The 26,149-nt window shown below is 57.3% G+C and overlaps 1 protein-coding gene across 1 annotated transcript; it reads right to left on the bottom strand.

The window, feature by feature from the left end:
- Nucleotides 1–2,074: 2,074 nt before the first annotated feature.
- On the bottom strand, nucleotides 2,075–19,237 carry LYPD1 (LY6/PLAUR domain containing 1). Its single transcript, XM_029072695.2, has 3 exons — nucleotides 19,159–19,237; nucleotides 16,902–17,039; nucleotides 2,075–2,421 (listed from the first exon to the last, which is right to left on the bottom strand). Exons 1-3 carry the CDS (start codon nucleotides 19,208–19,210, stop codon nucleotides 2,165–2,167), a joined length of 447 nt encoding a protein of 148 aa, XP_028928528.1. The 5' UTR covers nucleotides 19,211–19,237; the 3' UTR covers nucleotides 2,075–2,164.
- Nucleotides 19,238–26,149: the final 6,912 nt, after the last annotated feature.

Genomic DNA, 26,149 nt, shown 5'->3' with positions numbered 1-26,149 from the left:
GAGTCCGTGTCCCCCGTGGGGAATCCCGGTCTTAATCCCCGTTTTCCAGATGAGGGAACTGAGGCCCAGAGAAGTGAAGGGATTTGCCCAAGGTCACACAGCGGACATAAGGGGGAGCCGGGATTAGAACCCCTGACCTTCTGACTCCCCGGCCCGGGCTCTACCCACTAAGCCACGCTACCCCAGCGCTTAGTATAGTGTCTGGCACATAGTAAGCGCTTAACGGTCACCCTCACTCGCTCCCTTTGCTCTACCTGCCCCCCCCCCCGCCGCCCCACACCACTTTCGATAATTATTATTCTAACTATTTTTATTAATGCCCGTTTCCTCGTTCTGATGTGTCTCTAGCTCTAATTCTATTTATTTCTATTGATGCCTGTTTCCTTGTTTTGATGTGCCTATATCTATACCTACTATTAATAATAATGATGCTGAGGATATTTGTTAAGCGCTTACTATGTGCCAAGCACTGTTCTAAGCACCGGGGTGGATACGAGGTCATCAGATTGTCCCACACGGGGCTCACGGTGTTAATCCCCATTTTCCAGATGAGGTCACTGAGGCCCAGAGAAGCGAAGCGACTTGCCCAAGGTCGCACAGCAGACAGGTGGCGGAGGCGGGATTAGAACCCACGACCCGGGCCCGGGCTGCTTCCGCCCTCGCGGTCAACCGTGGCCGAAGATGGAGTGGGGGTCGGGGGTGGCGTCCCGGGCCTAGGTGACCCCTCACCCCCCGCTGACCTTTGCCCCCTCAGCCGGGCGGGGCTCTGACCATCCTCGCTTGGCTCCCGGGTCACCCCACGGGGCCTCCACCGTCCCCTCCCCGCCCTCGGCCCGGAAGCCCAGTGGGTAGAGCGAGGGCCTGGCAGTCAGAAGGTCCTGGGTTCTAATCCCGGCTCCGCCACATGTCTGCTGCGTGACCGTGGACCAGTCATTTCACTTCTCTGGGCCTCAGTTCCCTCCTCTGTCAAATGGGGATGAAGGCTTTGATCCCCCTGTGAGACAGGGACTGCTTACCTTGTAGAGAAGCAGCGTGGCTCAGTGGAAAGAGCCCGGGCTTGGGAGTCAGAGGTGATGGGTTCGAATCCCTGCTCTGCCACCTGTCAGTTGTGTGACTTTGGGCAAGTCACTTCACTTCAGTGGGTCTCAGTGACCTCATCTGGAAAATGGGGATGAAGACTGGGAGCCCCACGGGGGACAACCTGATCACCTGGTATCCCCCCCAGCGCTTAGAACAGTGCTTTGCACAGAGTAAGCGCTTAACAAACACCATCATCATCTTAGTAAGTGCTTCACAAGTACCTGTCTATTATTCATAATAATAATTAGGGTATTTGTGAAGCACTAACTACGTGCCAGGCACTGTATGGCGGAGTGGCCAGAGCCTGGGCCCGGGAGTCAGATGGTCATGGGTTCTAATCCAGCCTCTGCCACTTGTCTGCTGTGTGACCGTGGCCAAGTCACTTTGCTTCTCTGGGCCTCAGTTCCCTCATCTGTAAAGTGGGGATGAAGACCGTGAGCCCCGTGTGGGACAGGGACCGTGTCCAACCCGTTATATGAGAAGCAGCGTGGCTTAGTGGCAAGAGCCCGGGCCGGGGAGTCAGAGGTCGTGGGTTCTAACCCCCGCTCCGCCACTGATCAGCTGTGTGACTTTGGGCAAGCCACTTCCCGTCTCTGGGCCCCATCCGTAAAATGGGGATGAAGACCGTGAGCCCCACGTGGGACCACCCGATGACCTTGTATCTCCCCCAGCCCTTAGACCGGTGCTCGGCACGTAGTAAGTGCTTAACAGATACCATCATCGTTATCATTCCTTGTACTGGCCGCAGCGCTTAGTACAGTGCCTGCCACATAGTAAGCGCTTAACCGCTACCAGAATTCTGATCATCGTCGTCGGAGGCCGCACCCCGCCACCCTCGGCCCGGCCTGGACGTCGGGGGGGAAAGGCCGAGGGAGCGGACCCCGGGGTCCCCCCAGAAAAGAGCGGGGAGACCCGAGGCGGGGGGGCCCCGAAATGACCGCTGGTGGTGGGGTGGGGTCCCCAAGGGCGTCGGGCGGCCGGAGGACTCGGCCCGTTTTGAGGTCACCCGGGATTTATTCATCGCTTAACAAAACTGTTTCTTTCCAGCAGTGTGTCGGGGTTCCCCCGGGGCGAGGGCATCCCCTCAGCAGAGCGTGGCCCGCAGGGTGAGTTCCAGGAGGAGGAGGAGGGCGGCGGGGAGGGTCCCGGGGGGGTCCCCGGGGCGGGCGAGGGCGCTGGCGGAGGCGGCCAGCCTGCGGGCGCGAGGTCCGTTGCAGAGCGGGGTGCTGCAGCAGCTGATGCACACGGAGTTGACCTTCCCCGGCGAGCAGAACGACTGGTATCCGGCCGAGGCGATGAGGCAGGCCGCCGACGACGCGCACGCCTTCCGGTACAGGGTCCCTGAGGGACAACGTGCCCGGTCACCACGCGGAGCCGCCCGCGCCGTCCACGGGCCCCGGCCTCCCCTCCCCTCATGGCCCCCGGACTCTTCTCCACAGGCCCCCGGCCTCCTCTCCCCCACCTCGCGGCCCCTCGGCCTCCTCTCCGCAGGCCTCCGGCCTCCTCTCCCCTCCATTTCCACAGGCGTCCGGCCTCCTCTCCCCTGCCCTCCCGGCCCCCGGCCTTCTCTCCCCTTCCCTTCATGTCCCCCGGCCTCCTCTCCACAGACCCCAGCCTCCTCTACCCTCCCCTTATAAGCAGTAATAATAACGTTGGTATTTGTTAAGCGCTTACTATGTGCAGAGCGCCGTTCTGAGCGCTGGGGGAGATACAGGGTCATCAGGTTATCCCACGTGGGGCTCATAGTCTTCATCCCCATATTACAGATGAGGTCACTGAGGCCCAGAGAAGTGAAGTGACTCGCCCACAGTCACACGGCTGGCAAGTGGCTGAGCCGGGATTCGAACCCGTGACCTCTGATTCCCAAGCCCGGGCTCTTTCCACTGAGCCACGCCTTATGGCCTTGGTCTCCTCCCCACAGGCCTCCGGCCTCCTCTCTCCTCAATGAGCTTCGACCTCCGCTCCCCTCTGGTCCATGTCCCCGGCCTCTTCTCCCCTCCCCTCCGTGGTCCCCAGCCTCCTCTCCCCAGGCCCCGGTCCCCTCTCCCCTCAGTGTCCCTCAACCTCCCCTCCCCTCGTTCATTCATTCAATCGTACTTATTGAGCACGTACCGTGTGCAGAGCACTGTACTAAGCGCTTGGGAAGTACAATTCAGCACCAAATAGAGACAATCTGTACTCCATGGGCCCCAGCCTCGGCCCCCGGCCTCCCCTCCCCTCCCCTCTGGGGCTTCCGGCCTCCTCTTCTCTCCCATCCGCTGCCTCCGGCTTCCCCTCCCCACCCCGCCGTGGCCCCCGGCCACCTCTCCACAGCCCCGGTCCCCCTCTCCCCTCCCCTCTGCGGCCCCCGGCCTCCTCTCCACAGTCTCCGGCCTCCTCTGTCCTCCCCTCCATGACTTCCAGCCACCTCTCCACAGCCTCTGGCCTCCTCTCCCCTCCCCTCCGTGACCCCCAGCCTCCCCTCCGCTGTCCCCGGCCTCCTCTCCCCTCAATGACCCTCCAACCTCCTCTCCCCTCCCCTCTGCGACTCCCAGCCTCCTCTCCCCTCCCCGGCCTCTTCTTTCCTCTCCTCTGCAGCCCCCAGCCTCTTCTCCCGTCTCCTTCGTGGCCCCTGGCCTCCTCGCCACAGTCCCCATCCCCTCTCCCCTCAGTGACCCTCGACCTCCCGTTCCCCTCCCCTCCATGGCTTTCGGCCTCCTCTCCCCTCCCTTCTGCAGTCTCCGACCTCCTCTCCCCTCCCCTCTGTGACCCCCAACCTCCTCTCCACAGTCCCCGGCCTCCTAATAATAATAATGTTGGTATTTGTTAAGCGCTTACTATGTGCAGAGCACTGTTCTAAGCGCTGGGGTAGAATCAGATTGTCCCACATGGGGCTCACAGTCTTAATCCCCATTTTACAGATGAGGTAACTGAGGTAACTGAGGCCCAGAGAAGTTAAGTGACTTGCCCACAGTCACACAGTTGACAAGTGACAGAGCCGGGATTCGAACCCATGACCTCTGACTCCAAAGCCCGTGCTCTTTTCACTGAGCCACGCTGCTTCTCAGCTGCTCTTCCCTCCCCTCTGTGGAAAGAGCCCGGGCTTGGGAGTCACAGGTCATGGGTTCGAATCCTGGCTCTGCCCCTTGTCGGCTGAGTGACTGTGGGCAAGTCACTTCACTTCTCTGGGCCTCAGTTCCCTCATCTGGAAAATGGGGATGAAGACTGGGAGCCCCACGTATATCTACTCCAGGGCTTAGAACAGTGCTCTGTACACAGTAAGCGCTTAACAAATACCAACATTATTATTCCAGCCTCCTCTCCCCTCCCCTCCGTGGCCCCTGGCCTCCTCCCCGCAGTCCCCGGCCTCCTCTCCCCTCAATGACCCTCGACCTCCTCTCCCCTCCCCCCCATGGCTTCCAGCCTCCTCTCCCTTCCCCTCCTCGGCCTCCAGCCTTCTCTCTCCTCCTTTCCATGACCCCAGCCTCCTCTCCCTCACCCTCGGCCTCCTCTCCTTTCCCCTTCATGGTCTCGGCCTCCTCTCCATCCCCACGCCCCCACTCACCCTCAGCCTCCTCTTCCCCTCCACGGCCCCCACTCACCCTCGGCCTCCTCCTCCCCTCCTCTGGACCCCAGGTTCCAGTCACCTGATTGACCCGGGACCTCAGGGAAACCGAGGCAGGGGTTAAAAAGCTCCGGACAGGGGGAGTTCAGGGTCGCGGGGGTGGTGAGGGGTGGTGAGGGTGGGAAGAGTCTGCCAGCCTCACCCGCCCTCCCTCAGATTTCACGACGAGAGCTTAGATTCAAGGCAAGACTGTGGGCTTATCCCCAAAACGTCAATCAATCATATATATATAGATTTTTAAATTATATTCATTAAGCACTTACTATCAATAGGCAGGGACTGTCTCTATCTGTTGCCGAATTGTCCATTCCAAGCGCTTAGTTCAGTGCTCTGTACATAGTAAGCGCTCAATAAATACTACTGAATGAATGAATAATAATAACACTGTAATAAGCGCTTACTATGTGCTGACCACTGTTCTAAGCGCTGGGGTAGATTACACGTGCATCACGTGGGGCTCACAATTTTTAATTCCCATTTTGACAGATGAGGTCACTGTGGCACAGAGAATAATAATAATAATGTTGGTATTTGTTCAGCGCTTACGATGTGCAGAGCACTGTTCCAAGCGCTGGGGGAGATGCAGGGTAATCAGGTTGTCCCATGGGAGGCTCACAGTCTTCATCCCCATTTCACAGATGAAGTAGCTGAGGCACAGAGAGGTTAAGTGACTTGCCAAGGTCACACAGCAGACAAGTGGCGGAGCCGGGATTAGAATAATGATAATGATAATGTTGGTATTTGTTAAGCGCTTCCTATGGGCCAAGCACTGTTCTAATCACTGGGTAGATACAAGCTAATCAGGTTGTCCCATGTAGGGCTCACAGTTTTAATCCCCATTTTCCAAATGAGGTAACTGAGGCACAGAGAAGTGAAGTGACTTGCCCTCAGTCACCGGGCTGATAAGCGGCAGAGTCGGCATTAGAACCCACAACCTGTGACTCCCCAGCCCGTAGAACCCACGACCTCTGACTCCAAAGCCTGGGCTCTTGCCACTGAGCCACGCTACTAAGTGTGAGGTCACAGAAGCCCAGAGAATAATAATAGTAATAATTAATAACGATGACACGCTTACTACGTGTCAGGGACTGGGGGAGATAGAAGCCAAAGGGGTCGGACGCAGTCCCTGTCCCACCTGGGGCTCACAGCCCCACTTTAGGGGTGAGATCACTGAGGCCCGGAGAAGTCAAGTGACTTGGCCAGGGTCACCCAGCGGACGAATGGCCCAGTGGGGATTAAAATTCCAGGACAAGGACGCCAAATCCTGCCCTCGATCGACCCCCGTCCCGGATTCAGAAGTCTCGGGACGGGGAAGGCGGTCACTCGCCTAAGACCGACACGTAGATTAATGCGCGTCGCAAAGGATGCGGGATGGGATCGATTCGGTTACCGACTCGGTCCATGAACTTTATCTCAATATACCGCATTTAACTTTTAAATAAGGTCGAGGGGAGAAGCGGTAACATTTTGCTCCCTGACACAGCTATATTTTTTACCAAGGGCAGAAATCGGCTAGTCCATAAAAATTAAATTATATCCCTTTCACCGTATCTAGTCAAGGGGAAAAAAAACCTCTAATTACCAGACCGCGCTGTCAAGTCCATGCAAATGTGCATTCTTTTTACTCCGGGTGCAGAATTCAAACTCGGGGCCGGGGGAGGGGGGGATTTCTATTCGAAAATGAAAATCAATATTGAAAAGGCTGGGTTCGGCGATGGAAAGCACACAAGAAAAGACATTAAAAGCGTTCCGGGGGAGTGGATGCCGGCTCGGTAGATGGAATTTACGAGACCGTGGCGGGTTTCTCCTCTGCCTGTTTAAATATCAATTAGCCAAAAAAAAAAAATAAAAAATTGAAAATTAAAAAAGACCAACGATAAGAAATGGATGAGAACGCTGCTCCGTTCCTCGGTTCATTTGGACTCCAGAGAAGCGGAAGGGGAAAAGCCAGAGGAGCCAGTCAAGAATATTCCCCCTCTGGACTGGAAGCTCGTTGTGGGCAGGGAAAGTGCTGATTTTTTCATATTGGACTCCTGAGTGCTTAGTACAGTGCTCTGCACGTAGTAAGCGCTCAATAAATACCATGGAGTGATTATATCGTACTGTCCCAAGTGCTTAGGACAGCGCTCTGCACATAGTAAGCGCTCAATAAATGCCACGGAATGATGATATCATATTGTCCCAAGCGCTTAGGACAGGGCTCTGCACATAGTAAGCGCTCAGTAAATGCCATGGAGTGATTATATCATACTGTCCCAAGTGCTTAGTACAGGGTTCTGCACATAGAACACGCTCTATAAGTACCACAGAGTAATTATATTGTAAAAAAAAAAAATATGTTGGTATTTGTTAAGCGCTTACTATGTGCAGAGCACTGTTCTAAGCGCTGGGGGAGATACGGGGTCATCAGGTCGTCCCACGTGGGGCTCACCGTTAATCCCCATTTTACAGATAAGGTCACTGAGGCCCAGAGAAGTGAAGTGACTCGCCCACAGTCACCCAGCTGACGAGTGGCAGAGCGGAAGTCGAACCCGTGACCTCTGACTCCGAAGCCCAGGCTCTTTCCACTGAGCCACGCTGTCTCAAGCGCTTAGTACAGGGCTCTGCACATAGTAAGCGTTCCATAAATACCATGGAGTGATGATATTGTACTTTCCCAAGCATTTAATACCGTGCTCTAGATGTAGTAAGCGCTCGATAAATTCCACGGAGTGTATACAAATTGCATTCTCCCAACCACTTACAACAGTGCCCTGCACACAGTAAGCGTTCAGTAAATACCGTTGACTGATGCAACGCCCTCCTTCCTCATACCCGACAGACAAGGACCCTCCCTGCCTTCAAAGCCCGATTGAAGGCCCACCTCCTCCAAGAAGCCTTCCCCGACCTCGCCCTCCTCTCCTCCCGCTCCCTTCCGCGTCGCCCCGACTCGCTCCCTTTCTCCGTCCCCCCTCCCGGCCCCGCGCCGCCGACGTCCACATCCCTCATTTATTGATTTCTTTGAGGGATAGAATGTCTGTCCCCCCGGCTCTAGACCGTCAGCTCGTTGCGGGCAGGGAACGTATTGGGAAGCAGCGTGGCTCAGTGGAAAGAGCATGGGCTTAGGAGTCTGAGGTCATGGGTTCTAATCCCGGCTCCGCCGCTTGTCAGCTGTGTGACTTTGGGCAAGTCACTTCACTTCTCTGTGCCTCAGTGACCTCCTCTGGAAAATGGGGATTAAACCGGGAGCCCCGCATGGGACCTGATGACCCTGTATCTCCCCCAGCGCTTAGAACAGGGCTCGGCACATAGTGAGCGCTTAACAAATACCAACATTATTATTATTATTACATCTGGTCTACTGTCCTCTCCCAAGTGCTTAGTACAGTGCCCTGCACACAGTGAGTGCTCAGTAAATATGACTGACTGACTTTCCCTCTGCTCCCCCTCCCCCGCCCTCTGCTCCTCCCCCTCCCCCTCAGCACTGTGCTCATTTGTACATATTATTTATTACCCTATTTATTCTCTGAATAAGGTATGTATCACCTTGATTCTATTTATCTCGATGACGTTGTCTTGTTCGGTTCTGTTTTGCTTTGCCGTCCGTCTCCCCCGTTTAGACCGTGAGCCCGTCGTTGGGCGGGGGTGGTCTCTATCTGTTGCCCAGTCATCCATTCCGAGCGCTTAGTCCAGTGCTCTGCACATAGTAAGCGCTCAATAAATACTATTGAATGATTGCATGAATGACTGACTGACTGATTGGACGATGGAAGGGGAAAGGTGAGGCTTAAGAGACTGGAAAGACCTTCAGAAGGGTAAGGGGGCAAAACCTTCCCCATTTTCCTGCCCCCCATCCCCTCTTGTGAATCAATCAATTGAGAACAGTGTGGCCAAGTGGGTAGAGCCCGGGCCTGGGAGTCAGAGGTCGTGGGTTCTAATCCCGGCTCCACCACTTGTCTGCCGGGTGACCTTGGCCAAGCCACCTCACTTCTCTGGGCCTCGGCGACGTCATCCGGGAAATGGGGATTGAGACCGTGAGCCCCATGTGAGACGGGGACTGGGTCCAGTCTGATGGTCTTGTATCTACTCCAGCGCGCGGTTCAGTGCCTGGCATAAACGCTTAAAAATACCATAAATTAAAACAAAATTATATTTATTGTGTGCTTACTATGTGCAGGGCACTGTACTGAGCGCTTGGGAGAGGACAGTCTGACAGAGTTAGTAGACACGTTCCCCGCACACAGCAACGGCATTCCGTGGTATTTATTAACGATAATAATAACTGTGGTATTCGGTAAGCGCGTACTATGTGCCAGGCACTGTTTTAAGCACTGCGGGAGAGACAGGGTCATCAAGTTGTCCCACGTGGAGCTCACGCTTTTCATCCCCATTTTCCAGATGAGGAAACTGAGGCCCAGAGAAGCGAAGCGACTAGCCCGAGGTCACACAGCAGACCAGCGGCGGAGCCGGAATTTGAACCCACATCCTCTGCCTCCCAAGCTTGTGCTGTTTCCACTAAGCCACTGCTTCTCTTATTGAGCGCCTACTGTGTGCAGAGCACTGGACTGAGCGCTTGGGAGAGGACAATCCAACAGAGTCGCCAGACCTGTTCCCCGCCCACAGCAAGCTTACGGTGTAGAGCGGAGAAGCAGCACGACGTAGCGGCTAGAGCCCGGGCCTGGGAGTCAGAAGTCGTGGGTTCTAATCCCGCCCCCGCCACTTATCTGCTGTATGACCTTGGGCAAGTCACTTCACTTCTCTGGGCCTCAGTGACCTCATCTGGAAAATGGGGATGGAGGTCGTGAGCCCCATGTAGGACGGGAACTGTGTCCAACCCCAGTTTTTAGAACGGTGCCTGGTACAGAGTAAGCACTTAACAAATACCATCATTATTAGCATTATTATTAGATAGACGGTGAAATGCATAAATGAAATCCAGATATGGACGATAAGGGGAGGGGGCTGAGGAAGGGGCTGAGGGTGGGAGCCCCCACCAACCCCGCGCCCCCCACACCCAGGCTCCCCGGGACCGGGGGGGGGGGGTCACGGAGGCCTGGGTGGCCGATTCTCGGGCCGTGACCCCTGGGGTAGGGGAGGGGAGAGGGGTCGCCCTTTGACCGGTCGGTCCGGGCTGGACTCTTCTGAGAGAATGGGACCCCTCTAACCCCCCTGGAAGGCCCCTTCTGCCCCCCTCCCCTACCCCTTTGCTCACCCCCTCCACCCCCCAGCCTCCATCCCCCCTGGGGGCACCGAATCTGCCCACCTGGCCCTCCTGACCCGTGTTAAATAATAATGTTGGGATTTGGTAAGCGCTCACTACGTGAAGAGCACTGTTCTAAGCGCTGGGGGAGATCCAGGGTCATCGGGTTGTCCCACGTGAGGCTCCCAGTTAATCCCCATTTTTCAGATGAGGTCACTGAGGCCCAGAGAAGTGAAGTGACTCGCCCACGGTCACGCAGCTGACAAGTGGCAGAGCCGGGATTCGAACCTATGACCTCTGACTCCCAAGCCCGGGCTCTTGCCACCGAGCCACGCTGCTTCGCCTCCAAGGCCTTCTCGTCTCCCGCCTGGATGTCTGGATCAGCCTCCTGGCCGACTTCCCCGCCTCCGGTCTCTCCCCACTCCGGTCCCCACTTCACTCTGTTGCCCACGCCATTTTGCTACCCAAAACGTTCGGGCCATGTCTCCCCGCCCCTCAAGACCCTCCTTCGGTTGCCCGTCCGACTCCACAATAAACAGAAAGCCGTCACCGTCGGCTTTAAAGGCGTCCATCGGGTTTTTCGCTCCAATATGCCACTGTCGCCTCAGCGCAGGTTTGGCGTGTGGAAAATTCGAGAGAGATAACAATCGCAAAGAAACGTGGACCGTCCCGTTGTTTTTGTAAATCGAAGCTGCGAGCCTCATTCTTAGGCTCTCGGCTTAGCACTGCACTCTCCGCTCACTGACCTCTCCGCCTCCCGCCTGTCCCCACTCCGGCCCACGCCTCGCTCTGCCGCCCGCGTCGTTTTTCGACCCGAACGTCCGGTCCCCGTCTCCCCGCTCCCCAAGACCCTCCGGGTCGCCCGTCACCGTCGGCTTTCAAGGCATCCGTCGAGTCGTCCCGTCCTCCCCGCCCCGGCCGCTCTCCTCCTCCTCCTCCTCCTCCTCCACCCTGGGCCGCACGCTCCGCTCCTCTCGTGCCGACCTCCTCCCTGCCCCTCCAGCTCCTCCGTCTCGCCTCCGACCCCCGGCCTCCGTCCTGCCTCTGGCCTGGACCACCCTCCCTCCTCACATCTCCCACCCCGTTCAAAGCCTTACTGAAGGCCCACCTCCTCCCAGAGGCCTTCCCTGACTAAGCCCACCTTTCCTCATCTCCCGCTCCCTTCTGCATCGCCCCGACTCGCTCCTTTTCTTCATCCCCCCCCCCGCCTCAGTCCCACACCTCTTACAGTGGACAGAGCCCGGGCTTGGGAATCAGAGGTCATGGGTTCGAATCCCCGCTCTGCCACTTGTCAGCTGTGTGACTGTGGGCGAGTCACTTCACTTCTCTGGGCCTCAGTGACCTCATCTGTAAAATCTGGGAGCCTCACGTGGGACGACCCGATGACCCCGTATCTCCCCCAGCGCTTAGAACGGTGCTCGGCACATAGTAAGCGCTTAACAATTACCAACGTCATTATTTATTTCTATTCGTGATACTTACAGTGATAATAACACTGATGATGGTACTTGTTAAGCGCTTACTATGTGCACTAAGTGCTGGGGTAGATATAAGGTAATCAAGTTGTCCCACGTGGGACTCACAGACTTAATCCGCACTTTCCAGATGAGGTAACTGAGGCATAGAGAAGTGAAGTTGGCTTGCCCAAAGCCACACAGCTGCTAAGCGGCGGAGGCGGGATTAGAACTCACCACCTCTGACTCTCAAGCCCATGCTCTTTCCACTAAGCCACGCTGCTTCTCTATTCTTCTTCTTCTTCTTTGTGTCTGTCTCCCTCCACAGACTGTCAGCTCACTGGGGGCAGGAATGTGTGTTTTTGTTCTATTATTCTCTCCCAAGTGCTTAGTACAGTGCTCGGCACACAGTAAGCACTCAATAAATACCACTGAACGAACGAATGGATGAAAATAGATAGGCGCAATCCCTGTCCTCGAGGAGGAGCTGACGGTTCACTGCGTGCAGAGCACTGTGCTGAGTGCTTGGGAGAGATTGAGAGAGTTAGTAGACACCACCCCTGCCCTCAAGGAGCTGTCTACTATGTGCAAAGCACTGGACTGAACACTTAGAAGCCAGAGGGGGGAGAGAGAGCCTGACCAGCGTCGTGGGCAGAAGCAGCGTGGCTCAGTGGCAAGAGCCCGGGCTTAGGGAGTCAGAGGTCGTGGGTTCTAATCCCTCCTCCGCCACTTGTCGGCTGCGTGACTCTGGGCGAGTCACTTCACTTCTCTGGCCCTCAGTCACCTCCTCTGGAAAATGGGGATGAAGACTGGGAGCCCCACAGGGGATAACCTGATTACCTTGTATCTATCCCAGTGCTTAGAACAGTGCTTGGCACATAGTAAGCGCTTAAGAAATACCCTCATTATTATTATTATTATTATTATTAAGCGGGAGTGGTGAGGGAGAGGCGTCCCGGGTCGGACTCTGAGGCCGGCGGGGCCGGGGGAGATGGTGCCGGACCACGCGCCCACCTTACGTCTCCCTCCACCGGCCTGCCTCTTCCAATCCCCTGCCTCCCCTCGATTCCATCTCCACCGGGAAGAGGGGCTCAGCGCCCAGCGCAGGGTTTGGCACATGGTGAAAACGTCTACGACTAACCAGAGGTCGAGGAGGGGTTACCGGCCGTAAGATCCCTTTAGGGGAAGGCTGAAGGGCTGCCGCGTAGACGGGGGTGGGGAGCGGGGGTCGCGGGCGAGGACCGCCTTCACACTAAGGGCTGCCGTGTAGACGGGTGAGCGCTCAATAAATGCCACCGAATGAATGAGAGGAGGTGGGGAAGACCCCCCTCGCGCCCAGGGCTGCCGTGTAGACGGGGGGAGAGGCCCACCTTCACACCGGGACCACCAGGGCTGCCTCGTAGACAGGACAGGGTCGACTACCCTCACCGTAGCCCCCTTTTTTGAGGGTATCTATTAAGCGCTTATTCCCGAGTCCACGCCCGGGCTCCATCCACTAGGCCTCCCTGCTTCTCGGTCAGTAGACACGATCCGAGTGCGGGGTGCCGTGTAGACGCCGGGGCACTGTGGGGGCCCCGCGCTGCGCGGCCTCTGCCGACTGCCGCGACCCTCAGCGGGGGCCGACCGAGCCTCCCCCGGCCCCCTTTCGCCGCGCGCATTCATTCAGTAGTATTTATTGAGCGCTTACTGTGTGCGGAGCACTCTACTAAGCGCTTGGAGTGCGCTAAGCACATCCGCACGTCCACCCGGCCGGCGGGCGGCCGTGACCCCTGACCCCAAGCCGCCCCGGGGGACGCTTGGCCCCCCCGTCGAATGAGGCCGCGGGGGACCCGGACCCCCCGGCCTGAGGAGACCACACACGCGTACACAAGCACCCACGAATACACGCACGTTCGCACCCCGGTCCCTCTCCAACCTGCCACCAGGGCAGCGGAGACCTCGCACACGTACACACACGTATCCACATACGTGCACAAACACAGACGCTCACGTATACCTGCGTGCACATGCCCCCATCCCTCTCCCGCCTGCCAAAAAGGCATCAGAGACCCGCCCCTGGCACGGAGAACAGCGGCTCTTAAATAAAGAGACGGAGGGCATCCATCACCGTCGGGGGGCCGGGCACCGGCGGTTGGCGGGGAGGAACTAAGGGAGGGGGCGTCCTCCCTTCCCCTCCCCGTCCCCCCAATTCTGCCTGGAAAATGATGCATGGGCTCCAAAATTAAATCAAGATCCTCCAGAACTCTGCCCGGTCTCTCTGACAAAGCACATTTTTCAAGCTGTGACCTCTGGCGCCCCGGGACCGGGTCTCTACTTCAGCCTGACAGCCCCCTCCCCCCGGCCCTCGCCTGCCCTGCGTGCTAATAATAATAATAATTATCAGTGGGATACTTGGTAAGCGCTTACTATGTAGACCGCGAGCCCGTCGGGTAGGGATTGTCTCTATCCGTTGGCGAATCGGACTTTCCGAGCGCTTAGGAAACAGGGGATCGATAAATACGGTGGGATGAATGAATGAATGACCGAATCTGTGCCGGGCTACGTACTAAGCGCTGGTCGGGGGGGGGGGGGAATACAAACAAATCGGCTTGGACTTAGTCCCGGGCCCACCCGGGGCTCGCAGGCTTCGGTCCCGTTTGACAGATGAGGCCCGGAGAGGTGACGCGACTCGCCTAAGGCCACGCGGCAGACAAGCGGGATTAGAACCCACGACCTCCTGACTTCCAGGCCCGGGCTGTAGCGCGCTGGAGATTTTCCCGCCACAGGGAATGCGGGCCAGTTATCCGGGGGAGCCGCTAACTTAAAGGATCTCAAGCCTCTGCCTTTGCGGAGTCTCGGCGGGGAGGAGAGGCCTCTGCGACTAACGCTAATTAAGCAAACGATGGTATTTCTTGGGCGCTTAGCGTGTGCGGAGCACTGGACTGAACACTTGGGAGAGGACGGAGGAATCCGGGAGATTAGAGCCAATCGGGACAACTTCCGTCCGCTCGCTGTGGGCAAGGGATGCGTCCGTTGAGTTTGGGATTGAACTCTCCCAAGCGCTCAGTACAGTGCTCTGCACACGGTAAGCGCCCAAGAAATACGAATGAATGAGTGAATGACTGAACGGAAGCGCTTGGGTAGGGACCGTATCAGCCGACTCCGTTTATTGCTATTGTTCTTGTTCTCGTCTGTCCGTCTCCCCCGATTAGACCGTAAGCCCATCAAAGGGCAGGGACCGTCTCTAAGCGCTTAGTCCAGTGCTCTGCACATAGTAAGCGCTCGATAAATACTATTGAACGAATGAAAAATCGTCCTCTCCCAGCGTTCTGCACGCAGTAAGCGCTCAATAAATACCATGGGTTGACGGATGGGTAGCCCCGGTGGGAGGGGAGATTGGGACCAGGTCCGTCCCGCCATATGTGTTTAGCGCTGACTGTGTGCTAAGCGCCGCTGGCTACAATACAATCAGGTCAGACGCTGACGCATCGTCCTCTCCCGAGCGCTTAGAACAGTGCTGTGCGCTCAGTAAGCACTCAGTGATCTAATGATAATAATAATGTTGGTATTTGTCAAGCGCTTGCTATGTGCCGAGCACTGTTCTAAGCGCTGGGGTAGACACAGGGGAATCAGGTCGTCCCACGTGGGGCTCACGGTCTTAGTCCCCATTTCCCAGAGGAGGTCACCGAGGCACCGAGAAGTGAAGTGACTTGCCCAAAGTCACCCAGCTGACAAGTGGCAGAGCCGGGATTCGAACCCATGACCTCCGACTCCAAAGCCCGGGCTCTTTCCACTGAGCCACGCTGCTGATCTAGTCTGTCGGCTAGTTGTGGGCAGCGAGTGTGACCGCTTATTGTTCTGTTGAGAGAGGCAGCGTGCCTGAGTGGCTAGAGCCCGGAGGTCATGGGTTCTAATCCCGGCTCCGCCGCTTTTCTGCTGTGTGACCTTGGGCGAATCACTTCACTTCTCTGGGCCTCAGTTCCCTCCTCTGGGAAATGGGGATGAAGACTGGGAGCCCCACGGCGGACAACCTGATGACCCCGTATCTCCGCCAGCGCTTAGAACAGTGCTCGGCACATAGTAAGCGCTTAACAAATACCATCTATATATAGTGTAGTGGACAGAGCCGGAGCCTGAGAGTCAGAAGGTCCTGAGTTCTAATCCCGGCTCCGCCACCTGTCTGCCGTGTGACCTTCTCTGTGCCTCAGTTCCCTCCTCTGTAAAATGGGGATGGAGACCGTGAGCCCCACAGGGGTCAGGGACCGTGTCCAATCGGATTTGCTTGTCTCCACCCCAGCGCTTAGTACAGCGCCTGGCACAGAGTAAGCGCTTAACACTTTATACTGTCCTATCCCAAGCATTTAGTCCAGCGCTCTGCACACAGTCAGCGCTCAATGAATACGACTGAATGAATGACTGAATGAATGAATGGGGATTGGGTCAGGGGGCGTTAGGGACCAGATCCGTTCCCCTCCCCCACCCAGGGTGGCATGTGTTTAGCTCTGACTACGTGCTAAGCGCTGGTAGCTCCAACCCGATCAGATGGGACACAATCCCGCGTGGGGCTCCTTTAGAGCCCAGTGCTCCGCGCAGAGGGCGGCGTGGCTTAGCGGCAAGAGGCCGGGCTTGGGAGTCGGAGGTCGTGGGTTCTAATCCCGGCTCCGCCGCCTGTCTGCTGTGTGGCCTTGGACAAGTCACTTCACTTCTCTGGGCCTCAGTGACCTCATCTGGAAAATGGGGATGAAGACTGGGAGCCCCACGTGGGACAACCCGATCACCTTGTACCTACCCCAGCGCTTAGTCCAGGACTTGGCACATCGTAAGCGAGTAACAAAGTCAACGGTCAGAGCGGTGCTTGTCACTTGGTAAGCAGTTAAGAAATTCAGCGCCGAACAAATTCGGCTCTCGGAGCAGTGGATGGCACAAAAAAAAAAAAAAATAACGGTATTCGTTAAGCGCTTACTCCGTGCCAATCACTGTCCTAAGCGCTGGGGTAGATACAAGGTCATCAGGTTGTCCCACGTGGGGCTCCCGGTCTTATTAACCCCCATTTTCCAGCTAAGGTCAGCGAGGCCCAGAGAAGTGAAACGCCTTGCCCAAAGTCACCCAGCAGACAAATGGCGGAGCCGGGATTAGAACCCAAGACCTCTGACTCCCGAGCCCGGCCTCTTTCCACTGAGCCACGCTCCTTCCTTAGTAAGTCAGAGAAGTCACCTACTAAGCGCTTAACAAATCCCACCGCCATCATCATAATTATTATTCTCAGTGAGCACGCTGGTTAACAGTGGCAAGAGCCCGGGCCTGGGAGTCAGAGGTCGTGGGTTCTGATCCCGGCCCCGCCGCCTGCCAGCTGGATGACTTTGGGCAAATCGCTTCTCTGGGCCTCAGTTCCCTCATCTGGAAAATGGGGGGTGAAGACTGTGGGTCCCATGAGGGACAACCTGATCACTCTATGTCTACCCCAGCATTTAGAACAGTGCCCGGCACGTATTAAGCGCTTAACGGTGCCATCGTCATCGTTGTAATTATTATCATTAACCCTTCTGGCGCTGCAGCAGAGGAGCGGCCGGGGCGGGGGAGCCCCTCCCGGTGATGTCCTTCTCACCTGAGCTTTGCTCCATGACTTCCTTCTGGCACATGTTCTGGACGTTGACGGTGCAGTTGACGATGAAGTCCGGCGTGGAGCAGTCGTTGTTCAGCTGGAATTCCTCGCACTGGTAGCACTGGATCTGCAGCGCGCCCACTGCAAAGGACCCGGGCCCGGGGCTCGAGGGCTGGGGGAGTCGCCCCCTCTCTTTGGGGGGACCCGGGAGGGTCGGAGGGGGAGGGAATCGCCCCCCGGGCCTGGCTCCAGCTGGGGCCGGGCCCAGGTGCAAAGGTGGGAGAGGAGTGGGGGGGCGAGGGGCGGATCCTGGGGGTCTCGTTCGTCCCCGGGGGGACCCCCCCACATCCCCTCCTCCATCCCCCCACCCTGTGGCGGCCTTTGCGGCGTCTCCCCCGCTCCCGGCCGGCTCTCCTGCGGTGATGTAGGCCTCTGGGTGGTGATGGGGAGGGGGATCCGGGCCCATCGGGGGGCGGGGGGCAGTGGTGGGGGGCGGTGGTCCGTGGCCCCTCTGCTCTGGGCCCGGGCTGGGGGGTGAGAGGCTGGGTGGGTGGGTGGGTGGGTGCCCGGGGTCCTGGGTCCGCCCGGGAGCCCCCGGCCGGTCCTGCGGGCCCCGGGGGGTGGGGGTAGGTAGGGGGATGGAGGGGGGATGGGGGGCATGTGGGGGTGGGGAAGGGGGCAAGGACCGGCCGGGGCCTTCGCCAAGTGGCCCCTTCAGCAGCAGCAGCAGGAGCCCAGAGGATTTCCTCCTCCCTCTTCCCTCCTCCCCCCTTCCTTCCTCTTCCCTCTTCCTTCCTCCTCTCTTCCTCTTCCCTCCTCCACCTTCATCTCTTCTCTCCTCTCTCTCCTCCTTCTCTCCTCTCCCTCCTCCTTCTCTTCTTCCCTCTTCATCTCTTCTCTTTTCCTCTCCCTCCCTCTCCCTTCCCCTCCTCCCTCTTCCCTCCTCCTCCTCCTCCTCCTCCTCCTCCATCTCTTCTCTCCCTCCTCCCTCTTCCTTCCTCCTTTCTTCTTCTTCCCTCTTCTTCATCTCTTCTCTCTTCCTCTCCCTCCTCCTCCTCCTCCCTCTTCTGTCCTCCTCCCTCTTCCTTCCCCCTTTCTTCTTCCCTCCTCCCTCTTCCTTCCTCCTTTCTTCTTCTTCCCTCTTCTTCATCTCTTCTCTCTTCCTCTCCCTCCTTCTCCTCCTCCTCCTCCTTTCCTCCTCCTCCCTCTTCCTCCTTTCTTCCTCTTCCCTCCTCCTCCTCTTCCACCTTCATCTCTTCTTTCCTCTCCCTCCTCTTAGTCCTCCTCCTTCATCTCCTCTCTCTTTTCCTCTCCTCCTCCTCTTCTTCCTTCATCTCTTCTCCTCTCCCTCCTCCCTCTCCTCTTCTTCCTCTCCTCTCCCTCTTCCTCTCGATCCTCCTCCTCCTCCTCCTGTATCTCTTCGCTCCTTCCCGCTCCCTCTCCCTTTTCCTTCTTCCTCTTCTCTCTTCCTCCTCCCCTTCCTCTTCCTTCACCTCCTCTTCTTTCTTCTCTCCTCTTCCTCCTCTTCCCTCTTTTCTCTTCTTTTCTCTTCTCTTCTCCTCTTCTTCCTCCTCCTTCATCTCTTCTCTCCCTCCTCCTTCTCCCTCTCCCTTCTTCCTCTTCTGTCCTCCTCCTCCTCCTCTTCTGTCCTCCTCCTCCTCCTTTCTCTTCTCTTCCGTCCTCTTCTTCTTCTCCTTTATCTCTTCTCTCCTCTCCCTCCTCTTCCTCCATCTCCTCTCTTCTCCTCCTCCACCACCTCTTCCTCCTTCCTCTCCTCTCCTCTCCTCTTTCCTCTCCTGTCCCTCTTCCTCCTCTTGCTCGGTGGGGGTTGAGGCATTGGGGGATCGGGGTGCTGGGGGATTGGGGCTTTGGGCGGTTTGGGGATTTGGGGGGTTTGGAGGTTTGGGGGGTCTGGGGGGCTTGGAGGTTCGGGGGATCGGGGGATTGGGGGTTGGAGGGTTGGGGGTGTCGGGGTGTTGGGGGATTGAAGGATTGGGGGTTGGGGGGTTGGAGAGTCGGGGGGTTGGAGAGGGTTGGAGAGTCGGGGGGTTGGAGGATTGGGGGTTTGGGGTGCGGGGGGATTGGGGGTGTTGGGGGGTTGAGGGATTGGAGGTTAGGGGGTTTGGGGTGTGGGGGCGTTGGGGGTGTTGAGGGATTGCAGGGTCGGGGGTTTGGGGGGGTCGGGGCATTGGGAGTTGGAGGGTTGGGGGTTTGGGGGGTCGGGGGTTTGGAGGGCTGAGGGTCGGGAGGGGTCTCTCACCTGGAAAGAGACAGAATCCCCAGAAAGTTGTAGCGAAGCCAAAGAGCCACATCCTCCCGCAGCCGCCGGGCGGGGCGCGGGAAGGGGCATCGGGGGCGGGCGGGGGCCGGCGGGGGCGGGCGGAGGGCCGGCCGCCCGGCCCTCTCTCTCTCTCTGTCTGTCTGTCTGTCTGTCTGTCTGTCTGTCTGTCTGTCTGCCCGTCCGGCCGGAGGATGGCCGGCCGGGGGCCCGGGGGGCCGGGGCGCGTTGGCTGGCGGTGGGGGCGGGGGGGGGTCTGCCCGTCTGTCTGTCTGTGTGTCCGGCCGGGGGCGGGGGGGGATGGCTGCCTGCCTGCCTGCCTGCCTGTCTGTCTGTCCGGCCGGGGGCGGGAGGGGAATGTCTGACTGTCCGTCCGTCTGTCTGTCCGGGGGGCTGCCGGCCGGCCGGAGGGATGTCCGTCCGGGGGGGAGGGGGAGATGTCTGGCTGGCTGGCTGGCTGGCTGTCCGGAGGGATGTCAGTCCAGGGAGCTGGCTGGCCGGCTGGCTGGCCGGCCGACCGTCCGTCCGGGGAGCTGCGGGGTCCGGAGCTGTCCGGGGACTTCTCCTCCTCCTTCTCCTCCTTCTCCTCCTTCTCCTCCTTCTCCTCCTCCTCCTCTCCTCCTCCTCCTCCCATCCCTCCTCCTCTTCCTCCTCCCCCCGGCCCGCCCCCCGCAACCTGCGGAGCCAGCACCGACATGGGGGAGCGGGAAGGGGGGGAGAGAAACCCCATCACCCCCTCCCTTCCCCCTCCCCCTCCCCCTACCCCCTACCCTACCCGACCCCCGCCTCCATCCTCCTCCTCCCCCCTCCCCCGCTCCGGGGGCCACGTGACGGCAGGGTGGAAGGGGGGGGGCGGATGAGAGGGATGGATGGGGAGAATAATAAAAATAATAATTAATAATGATGGTACCCGTTAAGGGCTTACTTTGTGCCAGGCACTGGACTAAGCGCTGGGTGGGGGGCGGGGGAAGGAAGAGGGGGAGGGGGAAGAGGAGGAGGAGGAAGGGGGAGAAAGAGGAATGGGGGGGGAGGAGGAGGAATGAGGAGAATAATAATGGGGTTTTTTATGTGCCAGGCACTATACTAAGCGCTGGGTGGGCGGAGGGAAGGAGGAGGAGGAGGAAGAATGGGGAGAAGGCGGGGGGAGGAAAGGAGGAGGAGGAGGAGGAAGGGGGGAGAAGGTGGAGGAGGAGGGGGTGATGGAGAAAGTGGAGGAAGCACTGGGGAGGAGGAGGAGGAGGAGGAGGAGGAAGGGGGAAGCAGGTGGAGGAAGAGGAAGGGGGAAGTTGTGGGGGAGAGGAGAAGCCGCTTCAGGCTCAGGTGAAGTCGGGCACCCCGCAACCCCCAGAAGCAGATGGGGGCTTTGGGGAGGGGGACCACGGGGTCCCGGAGGCGGGGAGAGAGGGGGTGCAAGGGGAAGGGCGATGGGCACCTCGGTGCTCCTACCTTCACAACAGCGCTAAAAATCCCTCCTTTCCTCTCCCTCCGATCAGCTACCACCGGGATCGCTCATTTCATCCTTCCCGGATCACCGCATCGAGCCTCCTCACCGACCTCCCTGATGATAATGATGATGAGCGCTTACTACTGTTCTAAGCGCTGCTTTCAAGGTAATTAGGTCGGACAGGCTCCCTGTCCCCCATGGGGCTCATAGTCTTCATCCCCATTTGACGGATGAGGGAACTGAGGCCCAGACAAGTCAAGCGACCTGCCCGAGGTCACACGGCAGGCAAGTGCAGCGTGGCGCAGTGGAAAGAGCACGGGCTTGGGAGTCGGGGCTCGTGAGTTCGAATCCCAGCTCTTCCACTTGTCAGCTGTGTGACTGTGGGCGAGTCACTTCACTTCTCGGTGCCTCAGTTCCCCCATCTGTAAAATGGGGATGAAGACTGTGAGCCCCACGTGGGACGACCTGATTCCCCTGGGACTACCCCAGCGCTTAGAACAGTGCTCTGCACATAGTAAGCGCTTAACAAATACCAACATCATCATTATTATTATTATTAAGTGGCGGGGCCGGGATTAGAATCCATGACCTTCTGACTCCCAGGCCCGGGCTCTACCCACTACGCCGTGCTGCTTCCCTGCCTCCTCACTCTCCCCATTCATTTCCAGACTTCAGTCTGCTGCCTGGATGGTTTTTCTACGGCAGCATTTGGGACATGTCACCCCGTTCCTCAGACACCTCCAGTGGTTGCCCTTCCACCTCCCCATCAAACAAAAACTGGTCACCGTCGGCTTCCAAGCCCCCCACGGCCCGGCCCCGTCCTCCGTCCCCTCCCTTCCGTCCTCCTCCGGCCCGGGCCTCACGCTCCGCTCCTCTGCCGCCGCTCGCCTCCTCCCCGGGCCTCCGGCTCGCCCGTCCTTCCACCGACCCCTGGCCCACGGCCCGCCTCTGGCCCGGAACGCCCTCCCTCCTCTAGTTCATCCATTCATTCACTGAGTCGTAGTTACTGAGCACTTACTGTGTGCAGAGCACTGTACTAAGCACTTGGGAAGTGCAATTCAGCAACAAATACAGATAATCCCTATCCAAGAACGAGCCCAAATCCCACAGACAATGACCCTCCTCACCTTCAAAGCCTTATTGAAGGCCCACCTCCTCCAAGAGGCCGTCCCTGACTAAGCCCCTTTTTTCTTCATCTCCCACTTCCTTCTGCGTCAACCTGACTTGTTCCCTTTCTCCAGCCCTTCCGGCTCCCCAGCATTTACGTCCATAGCCCTCATTTCTCCTCCTCATCCCCCTCCTCCTCCCTCCTCTTCTTCCCCTTCACTCTTCCATCTCCCTCCTTTCCCTCATGCCTCGCTCCTCCCCTTCACTCTTCCCCCCCCCCCTCCTCCTCTTTCCCCCTCATTTTCCTTCCTTTCCCCCTTTCCCTCTTTTCCCTCCTCCCCCTCCCTCCTCCTCCTCCCCCTCACTCTCCCTTCTCTTCTTCCCGTTCATTCTTTCCCCTCATCCTTCCTCCTTTCCCTCATCCCTCATCCCTCTCTCCTCCTCCCCTTCACTCTTTCTCCCTCCTGCTTCTCCTCTTCCCCCCACTCTCCCACCTCTTCCCCTTCATTCTTTCCCCTCCCTCCTTTCCTTCCCCCTTCACCCTTAACTTTCCCTCCTCCCCCCCTCCAGCCTTCCCTCCTCCTCCTCTTTCCCCTCATTCTCCCTCATCTTCTTCCCTTTCAACTCTTCTCCCCTTTCCCTCATCCCTCTCTCCTCCTCCCTTTCACTCCTCCCCCTCCACTTCTTCCCCTTCACCCTTTCCTCTCTCTCCTTTCCCTAACTCCTCTCTCCTCCTCTTCACTTTTTCCTCCTCTTCCCCTTCTTCTCCCTCCTCTTCTTCCCCTTCACTCTTCCCCTTTTCTCCTTTCCCTCATCCTTCTCTCCTCCTCCCCTTCACTCTTTCCCCCTCCTCATCTTCCCCTTCAACCTCCCTCTTCTTCCCCTTCACTCTCCCCCCCCCCCACTTCCCCTTCACGCTTCCCCCTACCTCCTTTCCCTCATCCCTCTCTCCTCCTCCTCTTCACACCTCCGTTTCCCCCTCATTCTCCTTCCTCTTCTTCCCTTTCATTCTTCTCCCTTCCTCCTTTCTCTCCCCCACCCCCTCAATTTTCTCTCCATTTCCCCCTCAGCCTTCCCTCCTCCTCCTTTTTCTCCTCATTCTCCCTCCTCTTCTTCCCCTTCACTCTTCCCCCTCTTCCACTTCCTCTTCCCCCTCATCCCCCTCTTCTTCCCCTTCACTCTTTCCCCTCCGTCCTTTCCCTCATCCCTCTCTCCTTTTCCCCTTCACTCTTTCCCCCTCCTCCTCCTCCTCCTCTCTTCCTCCTCAGCCTCCCACAGTCCCCCTCCCCTCCCATTTCCCCCTTCCTTCCTTCCTTCCTCCCTCTCCTCTCAGCCCTCCCTCCATCCTTATGTGAACTGCCAGTCTGACTGACAGCCCGATGCCTGAAAATATATTGGACTCTCCCAACCGCTGAGTACGGTGCTCCGCACACAGTAAGTGCTCAATAAATACGACCGAATGAGTGGAACGACTGTCTGACGGCTAACGGTCCAACAACTGAAGGACAGACAGCCTGGCTGATAACTTCCAGTCAGTCATGCGGTGGGATTTATTGAGCGCTTACCGTGTGTAGAGCACTGTACTAAGCACTCGGGGGAGGAAGGCAGAACAGGAAAGAAATGACCACTGACGGATTGATAGATGGACTGACTGACCGACATCTGACGGATAGACCGGAAGCTCGTCGAGGGCGGGGGATGTGTCCGTTCTATTGTTCTATCGTCCTCTCCCTATCGCTCAGTACAGTGCTCTGTTCACAGTAAGCGCTCAATAAATACAACTGATTAACTGATGATGGAGCGACTCACAGGCTTCAAGGACTTGTACTTTCCCAAGAGCTGAGTACCGTGCTCCGCACACAGTAAGCGCTCAATAAATACGATTATCATGGCAGAGCGGATAGAGCCCAGGCCTGGAAGTCAGAAGGTCATGGGTTCTCATCCCGGTTCCGCCATTTGTCTGCTGTGTGATCTTGGACAAGTCATTTCACTTCTCTGGGCCTCAGTTCCCTCAGCTGGAAAATGGGGATTGAGAGCGTGAGCCCCATATGGGACAGGGACTGTGTCCGACCCGATTTGCCTGTCTCCGTCCCAGCGCTTAGAACAGTGCCTGGCACACTGTAAGCACTTAACAAATCCACAATTATCATTATTATCAATACAATGCCTGGCACATAGTAAGCGCTTCGCAAATACCATCCCGATTATTATTCCGGTAGACGGGCTTGGGAGAAGACATTGCGTGCGACCAACGGAGATTTTTCTTGCAGCACCGAAAGTTCATTACAGATTGTAAATTGCAAGTGGGAATTGCGGAGCGGGTTCCAAGAATCCATACGATTTCCATCCATTTGGAACGGAGATTAAAAATCAACCGTTCCGTTGCAGAAATAAACCGGGAAATTTCCCCTCTTCGTTCATTCAATCGTATTTCTTGAGCGCTAACTGTGTGCGGAGCATTGCTCTGAGAGAGCACATTAGAACCACAAAGAGACATATTCGTGCCCACGGTGAACTCACCGTCTAGAGGCCTGTCTATCTTTCCTTGTAGGTCTAAGGGAACGTGAGAGGGGGAAAGGAAGTCCAACTATTGGGAATGCTGGACTTTTCCTTCATTTTGGCAACAGATTCTTTCCCAACAGTGTCCTGGCTTCAGACTATTTTCTGAAAACCTTAACAGCGACGCACACAGTGTTTGCTGAGCGCTTACTGTGTGCAGAGCACTGTACCGAGGGCCTAAGAGATGCCGTGGAGAATTAATCCGTATTATTTATTGATGGTATTTGTGAAGCGCTTACTATGGGCCAAGCATCGTTCTAAGCCTAGTAGATGCAAGGTGATCAGGTTGGCCCCCGTGGGGCTCCCAGTCTTCATCCCCATTTTCCAGATGAGGTCACTGAGGCCCAGAGAAGTGAAGTGACTTACCCAAGGCCACACAGCAGACAAGTGGCGGAGCCGGGATTAGAACACACGGCCTCCGGCTCCCCAGCCCGGGCTCTTTCCAATAGGCTATGCTGTAGACTGGGAGCTCATTATATGGGCAAGGAATGTGCCTGTTGTTATACTGTTCTCTCCCAAGTGCTTAGTACAGTGTTTTGCACACAGTAAGCGCTCGATAAATATGGCTGAATGAATAATTTACACCCATATCTGTAATTTATTTATCTTTATTTGTGTCTGTCTTCTCCTCTGGACTGTAAGGGAATGAGGGCAGGGAATGTGTCTGCTTAATAATGTTGGTATCTGTTAAGCGCTTACTATGTGCCGAGCACTGTTCTAAGCGCTGGGGTAGATACAGGGTAAACAGGTCGTCCCACGTGAGGCTCACAGTTAATCCCCATTTTCCAGATGAGGTCACTGAGGCACAAAGAAGCGAGGTGATTTGCCCACGGTCACACAGCTGACAAGTGGCAGAGCTGGGAGTCGAACTCATGACTCTGACTCCGAAGCCCAGGCTCTTTCCACTGAGCCACGCTGCTTCCCATCTTCCCGTCTGCTCATTGTGGTAATGTAGTCATTCATTCAGTCGTATTTATTGAGTGCTTCCTGTGTGCAGAGCACTGTACTAAGCGCTTAGGAGAGCCCAAGACATTAAACAGATGCATTCCCTGCCCACAACGAGCTCACGGTCTAAAGCGGGGAAGACGGACGGGAATAGAAATAAAGAAATGACAGAGATGGACAGAAGCGGTGTGGAGCCGGGAGGGGGGATGAAGAAAGGGAGCGAGTCGGGGCGACGCGGAAGGGAGCGGGAGGAGAGGAGAGGAGGACGCGGTCGGGGAAGGCCTCTTGGAGGAGATGGGCCCTCACTAAGGCTTTGAATCGGGAGGAGAGGAATCGTCTGTGGGATTTGAGGAGGGAGGGAATTCCGAGACAGGCGGGACGTAGGCCGGGGGTCGGCGACGGGCCGGGAGAGCCGGAGGCCCGGGGAGGAGGCGAGCGGCGGCAGAGGAGCGGAGTGTGCGGCCCAGGATGGAGGAGGACGGAAAGGAAGGGAGGGAGGAGGGGGCCGGGGCACGGGGGGCTTGGAAGCCAACGGTGACGAGCTTTTGTTTGATATGGAGGTGGATGGGCAACCACCGGAGGTTTCTGAGGAGTGAGGAGACGGGGCCTGAACGTTTTCGAAGAAAAATGATCCGGGCAGCCGACTGAAGCATGGACTGGAGTGTACTTGTCCTTGTCCTCTCCCCAGCGCTTAGTACAGTGCTCTGTACCCTGTAAGCGCTCAGTAAATACGATTGAATGGACGATCGAAAATTTCATCCCTTTAGGAGCAAGGCAGGGTGGAGGTGCACTAGAAGAAAATGTCAAACGTATGTGGTAGACCAATCCATCAGTATTTAGTAGGCACCTAGTGTGGAGAGCTCCTGGAGTGAATGCTCGGGAGAGTACGATAGAGCGGGCATGATCTTCCGGCCTGTG

The sequence above is a fragment of the Ornithorhynchus anatinus genome, chromosome 1 (assembly GCF_004115215.2).
Source record: "Ornithorhynchus anatinus isolate Pmale09 chromosome 1, mOrnAna1.pri.v4, whole genome shotgun sequence".
Taxonomy (NCBI): Eukaryota; Metazoa; Chordata; class Mammalia; order Monotremata; family Ornithorhynchidae; genus Ornithorhynchus; species Ornithorhynchus anatinus.
Note: the sequence above shows the minus strand (reverse complement) of the source record. Positions and strands in the feature narration are given on the sequence as shown.